At 40.0% G+C, this 11,866-nt stretch overlaps 1 protein-coding gene across 3 annotated transcripts in view; it reads right to left on the bottom strand.

The window, feature by feature from the left end:
- Positions 1-3,681: 3,681 nt before the first annotated feature.
- DOCK4 (dedicator of cytokinesis 4) overlaps positions 3,682-11,866 on the bottom strand; it is a 428,604-nt gene continuing 420,419 nt past the window's right edge. For all 3 annotated transcript variants that reach the window (XM_045031826.1, XM_045031832.1, XM_045031842.1), the window contains 3 exons: positions 11,381-11,494; positions 10,252-10,313; positions 3,682-6,852 (listed from right to left, as the gene is read on the bottom strand). In XM_045031826.1, coding sequence (XP_044887761.1) covers positions 6,433-6,852; positions 10,252-10,313; positions 11,381-11,494 — 596 coding nt within the window. In that variant the 3' untranslated portion in view covers positions 3,682-6,432. The remainder of the gene's footprint in view (positions 6,853-10,251; positions 10,314-11,380; positions 11,495-11,866) is intronic.

Here is an 11,866-nt window from a genome sequence, read left to right as displayed (position 1 = left end):
CTGCAAGTAGCCTGGGTGTACTGGAGTGATGCCTTCTAATATCCACCCTGGCCATGCCTGACCCTGCCACCTCTGGAGCAGTGAGGCTGTGCAGAACAGATAAGAAAGTTCCTTGTGGCCTGAAGAGGGATGATGTGATGTGTTTCTCTCACTCGCTACCCCCAAATTCCTTCCTGGCCCACTCACATACACATACCTGTCCACCCATTCTTGCCTGGTCCCCTCAGTCTTTGCCTATTTTCTCAGCACCAGACACTGGGACCATTTAAAGAGGCTTCTGTGAGGTCTGGGAATAGGGGGAATGAGTCTCCATTTCCATATGGTAGCGGGAAAAAAATCTATGTGTCGCAGGCCCCCTCTGTACACAGACCTAGAGGGCAGGATCGGCACTAAATTTAAAGCTAAGGCTACATTTTTATGAGTGAAATTCACCCCAGTGCAGAGGGCCACGACAAGGCCTTTGCAGCTTTCTGTGCAGAGGTGAATGTCATCCTATGATTTTAAATTAAAGGAGTTAACACAAGTCAGCTTAGTAAGTGTTGTTAGCCTGCATCAACAGCCCTTTCATTGGAAATTCAGGCAGGCTAACCCTCACTTACAGACAGCCCCCCAGCCTGAAGCAAATACTTACCAGCAACTACACACCACACCACAGAAACACTAACCCAGGAACCAATCCCTGTAACAAACCCCGTTGCCTTCTGTCTGTCTCCATATCTATTCTAGCGACACCATCATAGGACCCAACCACCAGGGCCAGCTCCAGGCACCAGCTGAGCAAGCTCGTGCTTAGGGCGGCAGATTCTACGGGGCAGCATTCCACCCAAACCTAGGGTAGCACAGCCCCCTTTTTTTTATTTGCTGCTCCGGCTGCCCTGTAGGGGACGGCGGTGCGGAGGAGGGGAGCGCCCTGCAGCAAACTTGGCAGGGCAGCCCGCGTCCTTCCCTCCCCACCGATGGAGCGGCACGAAGCCCTCCCGGCGGGCGGTGCAGTGGTCGGGGCCATGTGGCGAGCACTCCGCTGAAGCGCTGGCCACTCCCCTTCTCTCTCTCCCCCCTGCTCCCTCCCCCTCCTCCTCCCCTCCACTAGACTGGGCACGCACTCTGCAGCACAGGGAGTCCCCCTGCACACGGGCTCCGGCCGCCCTGTAGGGGTTTTTTTTGGTTTTTTCCCCTGCTTTGCTGGCTGCACCATTGTTCTCCCCTCCCCCCACACTTCGCCGCTCCCGCCACACCGTCTTTATTTTGTCTCCCTCCCGCTTTGCCGCTCCGCGTCCCCCTCCCGCTTTGCCGCTCCGTGTCCCCCTCCCACTTTGCCGCTCCAGCTGCTCCGCATTCACCCCCCGCTTTGCCGCTCCATGTCCCCCACACCGCTTTGCCAATCTGTGTTCCCCCCACCCCAGGTTTGCTGCTCCGGCCGCCCCCCCCTTTTTTATTTTTTTGCTTGGGGCGGAAAAAAAGCCAGAGCCAGCCCTGCCAACCAGCCACACCATCAGGGGCTCATTCACCTGCACATCTACTAATGTGATATATGCCATCATGTGCCAGCAATGCCCCTCTGCCAGGTACATTGGTCAAACCGGACAGTCTCTATGCAAAAGGATAAATGGACACAAATCAGACATCAGGAAAGGTAACACACAAAAGCCAGTAGAACACTACTTCAATCTCCCTGGACATTCCATAACAGATTTAAAAGTAGCCATTCTTCAACAATAAAAAATTCAAAAACAGACTTCAAAGAGAAACTGCAGAGCTACAATTCATTTGCAGATTTAACACCATCAATTTGGGCTTGAATAGGGATTGGGAATGGCTGGCTCAGTACAAAAGCAATTTTCCCTTTCTTGGTATTGATACCGCCTCATCAGTTACTGGGAGTGGACCACATCCAACCTGACTGAATTGGCCTTCAACACTGGTTCGCCACTTGTAAGGTAACTCCCTTTTCTTCATGTGTCTATATATATTTATGCCTGTATCTGTAATTTTCACTCCATGCATCTGAAGAAGTGGCGTTTTTACCCATGAAAGATTATGCCCAAATAAATCTGTTCGTCTTTAAGGTGCCACCAGACTCCTTGTTGTTTTTGTGGATACAGACTAACATGGCTGCCCCTCTGATAACTGGAAATTCAGAGAGCTAGCTTCTGAACTGCAGTGTACTGCACTGCTAAAAAAATGGCCAGTTCATATTACACTTACCACTATGGGATCCCAGATGCTTCCTATTAAGGCAGTCAGCGTGTAAGACCATCACAAGTGTTATACAGATGTTGGATAATATTGAAAAGCAATCATGAAGGCACTGACAACAATTTGTAACTGGTTGTTGGTACTGTGATGCTGATAGACCAGCTCAGGCCAGAGCCGTAGGCCAATTCACTTGTGAATATCAAAGGAATTAAATATATTAGTATATATTCAGGCCAATTCACTTGTGTGTTAATAGAGATTAGAGGCGATATTAATTGTACTGTTTTCACCTATGTTTATCCTGTTGTTTACTATTACATTACATTATATATACACCTCTACCCTGATAAAACGCTGTCCTTCGGGAGCCAAAAATTCTTACCGCGTTATAGGTGAAACCGCGTTATATCAAACTTGTTTTGATCCACCGGAGCACGCAACCCCGCCCCCCCCAGAGCGCTGCTTTACCATGTTATATCCAAATTTGTGTTATATCGGGTCGCGTTATATCGGGGTAGAGGTGTAATTAAATAACCCTAGATCAAACTGTGTGTTAATGTAAGAGTGTATCAGGTATTAGAACTTCATGAAAACTAATGGAATGTTACTTGTATTGTTTTCACTTATCTATTCCTATTATAATGTAATGACAAGCATTTCCATTATGTATATCCCTGTAACTAAATAACTCACTGAATGCAAATGAAGAGAGCTAAATTCAAAGAAACTGGCCATTGTGTGGGTACAGACACTTGTCAGATTGTTGTCTGTGAAAAGAAGCTATAAGTACTGATTCAAAGAGAGATCCTTTATCTCTGGACTGTTTCGATTCTAACGGTGGAATAACTGAATGAGAAGACGGAGATCCCCGGAGTTATTCTGGGTATCCCTGAGAGACTTCTGGGAAACTGGCAGATTGCTACATCTCTGCTATCATTTTGGATTTACAGACTTTGACTCACATGTTATTATATTTTACCTGCTTTAACCACTCAGTAACTCTCATTCTTTTTTCTTAGCTAATAAACCTATAGTTTGTTTACTATAGAATTGACTGCCAGCGTTGTCTTTGGTGTAAGATCTGGAATACCAGTTGATCTGGAGTAAGTGACTAGTCTCTTGGGACTGGGAGCAACCTGAAGTGATGTGATTTTTGGTTTATGTGACCATTATCACTAAGTCCAATGTATCTGGGTGGCAAGACAGGCTGTCTGTGACACCATGATAAGACTGGTATAATAATCCATTTGTTACTGCTTTGGTGAAATCTAATTACAGAACATACCACCGTTTTGGGGTATCTGCCCTTGTTTTCTGACAGTCTGCCCTGAGACAGGCACTCACATTTGAGAGTCATTCCAGACAGCATGACAGGTACATTATTGAGTGATGGGGGAGTGTTCTGATACATCTCTTGTGTTATTTTCTGAACTGCTTAATGTCACTAAATAAGTCATAAAACTACATTTATTCATAATGCGTAAAATTCAGATGAGAGCTTTATTTACAGTAGCCTTTCAAGCTCTGGGTGCTGTAGCATACATAACAAATTTCAGACTACATTTTTGTAGAAGCCAGGAAGAAAAGCTGATCTACAGAAACAATTTGTCAAAACTGGCAAAGCAGAAAATGTGTCAGCTCCTTTTTACAGCACCTCACTGTCATTTTTTTATGGTCTCCTATTGTTCAGCATGTTTCTGATGTCTTGGTTATAAAAACAGGGAGTTCAAATTGCCATAAATTAACCTAACTCTTATAGTATATTTTACAGTCCTCCATTGATTAGAAGTGCAGGTGAATGCCCTCCAAATCTTTACTGTCTTGGCAATTGTCTCACAAAGCCATTACAGATCCGAGCAGGGAAAGGACTAACTCAATCCAGGAGATTTTTATCAGAAAGAAAGCTGGATCTTTGAAGCAAAGGAGGCAGAAAGTTTAATTTTATGACAAACTGATTTATAATCTACTACTATGTGGAAAACAAATTATACTATAAAGATTAATCAAGTAACTTTATTCTGCAGCAACCTATATGAGCATCTGGGTAAACAGAAACTTCATGAAATGTTTTGCTGCAAAGCTGACTTCAATAATATATGCAAATGATAAATTCAACAATTCTGCTCACTGCCAGAAATAAAATAAATGGCTTCAGGAGCAAATAACACTGATTCATACTGTGCTCAAGCACTAGACAACCAATCTATTAAACTACACAGGGGAAAAAAAAATCAAAGCAGCTTTGTTATCTTACTTGTGACACCTTAGTTAAATCTCAGGCATTACCTCTTTATACCAGCATAAATATGTAGCCTTCTACATCTTTTATAATGTGGTTACAGACACAAAAATGTTATAGTCAAAAGCAAGAGCTAGTTCAAGGAATTTCAGACTTCCAAATAGGCAAGATACAAAGCTAAAATTCATATGTTCCTTTTCCAGTTATGAATACTTTCACTAAAACATAAATATTTTAACATATATTAATTTTTTCTGACATTCAAAATTGTAAAGTCAATATGGCAGAATTATTGTTAAAAGCACATATGTACAAATATTCTTTTTTCCATACATAAAGTATTTGGCATAATTATAACAATCTTACTGCATACACAACTGTTTGCTTCTTTTTTCACATAATGGTACACTCCTTATTAAAATTAACCAGTTATGTACAAAAATACTTGAACATTTATTATAGAAAACCTCTATAGCTACCATCAACAGCACATACCTGCTGAAGGTTTCACTGAGAGAATATAAAAAGTGGTCACTTTCTTCCAGTTAAGCTATCAACAAAGCAAACAATTAAAATCAACATGAGCTTCCCCAAAAAAGAAGGAGAATATTTTTAACAACATGATTTAAAATACAATTCATAAATCTGTTGTCAACCAAGTGTTAAAAACAGTAAGTAAAAGAAAGAGAGCTACAAAAAATACATACACAAGGTGCTTTTTCCACACTCCTACAACTGGGCATTAGCTTTCCATAGTTTTACAGATGCTATCTAGTGAAATTCAACCTAGAACTGTCTACCATCATCTTCCTTCAGTAAAGATGATAATGATCAACTAAGTTAAAACAAACAATCAAAAATAAAAACCAATAACAAACAACAACAAAAACCTGCACTAGTAAGAATATACGTGAAGAGCTGTTAGGAATTTTGCTAATTTGTGCAGCATTGTGAATTAATGCCCTTTATCTTTTAAATATTTACTGATACATAGCCAGTGATTTATATTCTTTAAATTTGTTCACTTGCTGCATTGATTTGATACTAACCAGTATTGATTCTTGTGTATCCTTATTAACGGGACACATTCATTTATGCCTCTATAATATCTGGATATTTGTTCTTCTGGTACAGAGGTTTGTTTTTTTTTGAAGTTAACTTTCAAAGACAGGAGAAAACCGCCAACTAACTGTTAATGGGATTTTTTTTTTGTATGGGCTAACTGAAAGAGTAAAGGTAAATCGCACCTTAAAAAGAAAGAAGTGCACCAGATACAGGAGATAAGCTACTGTTATAGGACTAAAGAGTTTGTCAACAATCAAATTAATTCCCAGAAAGGTGTTCTACACGGAATGAAATGTGAATATTTGTCACTCTTAGAAAGCAACACAGACGTAGTATTTTGTTTCAAGAACTCACTCCAACCTATGTCCTTACAACTTTTTACTGCAGGGTAACTTGCATTAATACCCCCCTCCTCCGCACCACCCCTAACCCCACATGCACAGATATTTGAATTGACCAACCTGCTCATGGGGAAATGGGAACAACATTCAGTCTACTTGCAGAAATATCCTAGCCTACAAACAATGTTGTTAGAAAGTGTGCATTTATTTCTAGTAATTAGCTCACTTAGCATAGTCTACATTTTGTAAGAAGCATTCAACTAATGCAAATGAGAGCTTGTGGGGTTTTAGATTTAATTAAATTATTTTTTATGAAAATGAACATAAGATACCAAAAAGCTATGCATCCATATTTACCACCTTGAAATTAACAAAATTCTCTCATTCATGCTTCCTGTAATATCTGGCAATCAAAATTATTAATTTTATTTAATAATGTGCAACATAATATTAATAAGCATTTTAAAAATCATTTAAAAGAAAAATTGGGTAAAATATTAAAGTGCCTACACTAAATGTATTTTACTTTTTTTTAAATATTATTTCGTAAACGGTAAAGAATTCATTGCAAGTAAATATAAAAGTGACTTCTTATAACTGAGACACTTTCCGAGGAAGAGGCCTGGGCCGAGGAACCTGTTCAGTCCTCCGGCTACTGTTTTCCAGATTGTTTGGCCGCGCCAGCAGGGGTTTGGGTGGCAGTGCTGGTGGATCTGAAGTGACAGGGATGGAGAGGCTGTGAGGTAGCGGAACAGGCCGTCTCAAAGTTCGTTCATAAACGCTGTAAGGTGGTGGAGTTTTACTTTCTTTTCTCATCGGCTCCTCAGAAACACTGTAGTTTGGAATAGTTTGTTCACTCCCTTGACTTTCAAAGCCAGAAGTTTCTGACGTGCTACATCGGCTAAGTGAAGAGATTCCACTGCTGTAACTTCCTGACAAGACCGGGGAGTTGGATATGAGCCCCGAGGAATGACATTCCACTGGAGATGGGGTAAATGATTGCATGGATCCCTGCAAAGAAGAAAAGAGAAGGATTCATGTGAAGGAAAATTAAGAGCAATGTTTCTCCGTGAACACTAAAAACCCAGGTAGATTTTTTTTTTTTGCACTGATTCTTGGGAGCTTGATAGATGGAACATGTATTTATGGTCGAATTAAGATCCAGTAAAAACCAAGTCCAAGCTTGTCTATAGAATGCTTATATTTTTAAACTATACATCAAATACTGTTCATGTCAACAATTTATTGTTGTAAGTAAGCTATATTAAAATGTTATATTCCTATCATCAGTCTCTGGAAAAATCTGTCAATGTTTAAAAAGAAATAACTTTCATAGTACTGACAATGGAATATAGCTTGCAGTGTAACTAGTAGCACTGTGCCCTCTACTGCCAGAACACTGTATCTATATCACATTGAGTACTTGTGCTACTTCAGTCTCTGGTTTAGAATAGATTTACAGCTTTCCTCCCATTTTTTGCAATGAATCATGCTGTAAAAAGAGCACACATGAAGCAGTGTTATATCTAATATTCCATGTATGATTTTTTTTTAAATTAACTACTTAATCATTTTATAACACAGGAATGATAGCTGTGTAAATTAGAATAAAGTTCTATTAAATTCCCCTGCATTGTATCAGTGTGGTGTCTGGTTTCAGGAGCATAACTTATTACCAGATACCATTAACAGTGCAGGTAGCTTCAAATTCTGCAGTGTGCATCAATGTTATTGAAAATTTTTAGCCTCTTCTGCTTGGGAAAGCCACAGGACTTCCAGGATTGGGAATATACTCAAATCACCATTACCAGCCTGGTTTAGAAGTATTGTTTGCGCTAAGCCAAGTGGTGATGAGGCAGCTCAAGCTACTGTATATGTGATAAATATTATTTACTAAAGATATTATCCACTAAGATTCTCATTTATGAGTCCTAGCTCCTCAGCACAAGATTGGTAGAACTCCCTAAACTCTTAAAGAATTTTTATCCTCAAGAACAATAGTACTGGAGTAGAGTATAAAACAGACCCTCTGTTGGCAGTCATGTGCCACCCTCGACACCTGAAGTCATAGGTATTGAGTTCTTGGTCCTCAGTACCGAGTTCTTGGGTCCTCAGAAAAGGCAGAGCCTCCCCCATAAGGATGAGAGAGGGCCAGGATCTCTCCCATGTACTCCTGTTGAGGCCTCCAACTCAAGGCAGCTCCACATTATGGTTTCCAGATTTCCCCTTTCTACATTCATGTTATACAAGTGGAGATGGGAAGAGTGAATCCAGCTTTGCTGGTTCACTTGTAATCTTTTGCAAGGATACTATTCTAACTTCACGGCACTGCTTGCATTCTACATTGACAAATATAGGATTTCTTAGCAGAGGCAGACCGGTTTTTGCACTGATGATGACACTCAAACATCAGTGCTCTTGGGTCATGAAATTCTACCCTTGATGCAGAGCCTATATCGGTGCTATCTTATGTCATTTTTCTGCTGGCACATTTCTTAAGCTTCTTACCTTCCAGGAGTGAGAATCCTGGCAGTGAGAATCATTAGAGAAGTGAAAATTATCTGTAATTATAGTCTGCTGTAGATTTTACTCCAATAGGTTTTTTATGCACTTACCCCACATATAATTTGGGGATTATTAGAGTTGGTTGTGATTTTTCTTTTTTTGAAAAAACAAACAAACCTGTTTAACAATAAAAATGAGATAGTGAAAATTATACTTTTTTTTCTCCTCAACTCTAGTGATCTTTTTTTAAAGTGTCTCAGTGCTTGCACTTTGTTTCTATTTTTAATCTGGATCAATTTTTTCAGTGATGATTAAATATTTTTAATTGGCCTCTCCTGGGAACTCTGCCGCCGATGTAAGTGGAGGATCCGACTTGCGATGTTTGTTGGGCAGCATTAATACCAGACAAGAGATGGTGCACAATGGTCAAAGCGGGGACATGACACACACTACTCCATTACTGCTATCCTGGTGGGTCAAAATTCTTCATGAACCAACAGAATTTTGTTGGTTAATTTAAAAAAAATAATTTTAATTATTTGGTCTGATGCTAAGGAGTTAAGAGAGAGGAAGGAAAATTTTAGCAGAACATCTTCAGGGAAGCAGAATCATAGTAAAATGATTTTCCCTTTTTGATTTTGATTTCTTTACAGCACTCATACTGAATTGTGAGGAACTGAATGCGTTAGGAAAGGTGTAGCCTAGAGATTTGCTGAAAACTCAGTTTTTCCTAAGCATTATTATATAATGCCCATCACTGCAATAATTAGGCACCAGTAGTATACTGTCCATTAGAATTTCCTTATTCTCCTCTGACTGTCCTGGAAGCTACTAGGCCACACGGTACTACAGGCCAGAGGCTCATGATTCTGCTGAAGAAAGGAATGAAAGAAGCTTGGGTTTGAAAAACTGTAAGAAATAGAATTCGTTTTTAATTATGACTTAGTCATAAACTCAGACTTCTTAGTATTAAGGCATGAAATATACAACAACAAACAACTGAAGAGATAAGAAAAGATATTATACATACAAAAGGTTGTGCTAAGTACCAAATACGTTAGACTTATGCTAGCTAGTTTGAGAGATAGTCCGGACACACCAGACTCAATCCTCAGCTGAACAGTGGTGGAGGGAATGTGGATCTAAAACAACTTTCTGTTTCCCTGATCTTGGGCTGGCTGGTGCCCAGCTGCTCTGTTCCAGATTAGGATCAGATAGCTGTGAGCACTGCAGTGGAGTGGAGACATGTTTAGAGCTGGCTTCATGCACCTCCACCCCATTCCGGGGGAATTCTTGGCTTCCCATCTAAGGATTGATTCAAAGCCCACTGAAGTCATTGGAAACATGGAAAGATTTTCATTTACATCAATGGAACTTAGATTAGATTCTTAGGGGCAGCTTCCTCAGGCAATGCAAAGGGGCTGAAAGAAGGGCCAAAGATTGAGTCCAATGTATGGCAGGGGAGGAGTGAAGAGGGTTTTATTTAATCGTCACTGTGCGCTACGAAAGTTGGTGTATTTTGGAAATCCTGCTAAACTGCTTCCTTCAGGTTGGGTTCTTTTGTGTAGTAGGAGGCTTCCTCAATTGTTAAGGACATTTCATCCGATATATTATCTGGACAAAGTTTTAGGCCAAAATTTTCAAATGAGAGCTTCTGGGTGCTCAGAACTTCTGAAAATCAGGCCACTTAATTTCAGTGCCTAAATATTTAGGATCCTAACTTTTTAGGTACACGGTTTTGAAAATCTTAGCGTGAAGGTTTTAGGGCTGCTACTGTCAGTTACATTTATGAATGCGAAATGTGCATAAATGCAGTAGCACAAGAAACAATCTAAACCAGACAATATAAATTAAAAGTTATACACACAACATTGACATAACAAGCCCCATGGAATAGGCCAGTACCTTCATTGGAGATCTGCCAGCAGGAGAAGGGGAAACTGAAGCTACATGCCTTGCTGGTGAAGCTGTGAAGTTAGAAAGGTTTCAATTTAATTTCACAGAAGCTAGATAGATTTTAGAATGCCACCCTCATGAAAACTGTAAATCAGTTTTATTACAGAAATTCTACCAGATACAAAAGGTCACCAGTACGTTTAGATGGATCACAGAAACAAACAAACAAACAAAAAATGATACAAAGGTATTCCTGGGAAAGCTTTGTTAATGGAAAAGCGATGATCCAATTTTTACTACCCACTACCTCCCCCTGTTCCATTCTGTGCATCTTGCTCAAAGGCTGTGCATACTTTAGAAGATTTCATTTGTTTTCAAAGTTATGCAAAGGTTATCTTACAAGAGAATACATACAGCATGAAATATTTATGCACCCATCTCCCCTGGCAATTTTTACATCATTCTAAGCTAACTGGCAACGTGATTGAAAAAATTTCCTTATCATGCTCTCTTCCCCTCCCTTTGTTTTTTCTTTTAAGGAAAAAATTCTGTACATGTGTGTTAAACAAGCAATAACACATCACAAAGCATCCTTCTCCCAGAGGCCTGCAGGTCCATGGTGTATTGTGAGGATAAATGGAAAATATCTTCAATCACTTGAAAACAATCATACTTAAAGTAGCACTTAAATATCTTTCCCTTTAAATTGACAAAATGATTTTTTGAAGGGCAAACTGGTTAATGAAACTGAAACCATGTCCTTACATGACTGCCTATATAGCACCACCCAATAAGATGCTTCTTTTCATAGTGCCCAGGTTGTGATTACTAACCTGCAATCACTGTAAAATCAAAAGACCAAAAAAAAATCAATCATCTCTTCTGGGTATCAACATGAACTGTTTGAATCTAATAAGTCATTAAATGAAGATGCAGGATATTGAAAATGGAATGTTACAAGAGTACAGAACGTTAACAAGATGAAAGTAACTGCAGTTCTACAGCCTTCCATCCGAGGCAATGAACTGATAAATTATCCGCCCAGGGAGTCAAGTGTTAATCACAGTGGAAAAAGAGTCAAAGCCATCAAGTAAATTATTTTGTATTGGAGGTTGGCCTGAAATGTTCCTATACTCACCAGTTTGTGTGGGTCTTGGTGGCACAGGGGGAGACATAAGCTTTCCACTTTCTGACATGTTCCTGGCTTCTTTTCCACTGTCCAGACTCCAGCTGCTGGGGGTGGTGTTTACAGCTGGAAGAGAATGACAATGCTGACACATCCGCTAATATTTCCAGCTCTCAATTCCACCCTCTCCACCTTTCCTATATGTAGAGTTAAAATGTTAACCAACTTAACAGCATGCCTGAAAAACTCGCATGATTACAATAGCATTTAAAAAAGCACTTAAAATCATGCATGTTAGACTCCTGGCCTGCTTGACGTGTGTATTTGGCTCCCTAGGTGTGTTTGTGATTGTACAGCAATTTGGACCTCGTGAGCAATAGCAACTGAAAGAGCACTCTGGTGCTTTGCACACACAGATCCAGCTACAGAGGGAAACAGACTATGATCCCATGAGTACGGTCAGGGCTACTCTACACTAGAAGCACTGCATCAGGCGCA

The sequence above is a fragment of the Mauremys mutica genome, chromosome 1 (genome assembly GCF_020497125.1).
Source record: "Mauremys mutica isolate MM-2020 ecotype Southern chromosome 1, ASM2049712v1, whole genome shotgun sequence".
Taxonomy (NCBI): Eukaryota; Metazoa; Chordata; order Testudines; family Geoemydidae; genus Mauremys; species Mauremys mutica.
Note: the sequence above shows the minus strand (reverse complement) of the source record. Positions and strands in the feature narration are given on the sequence as shown.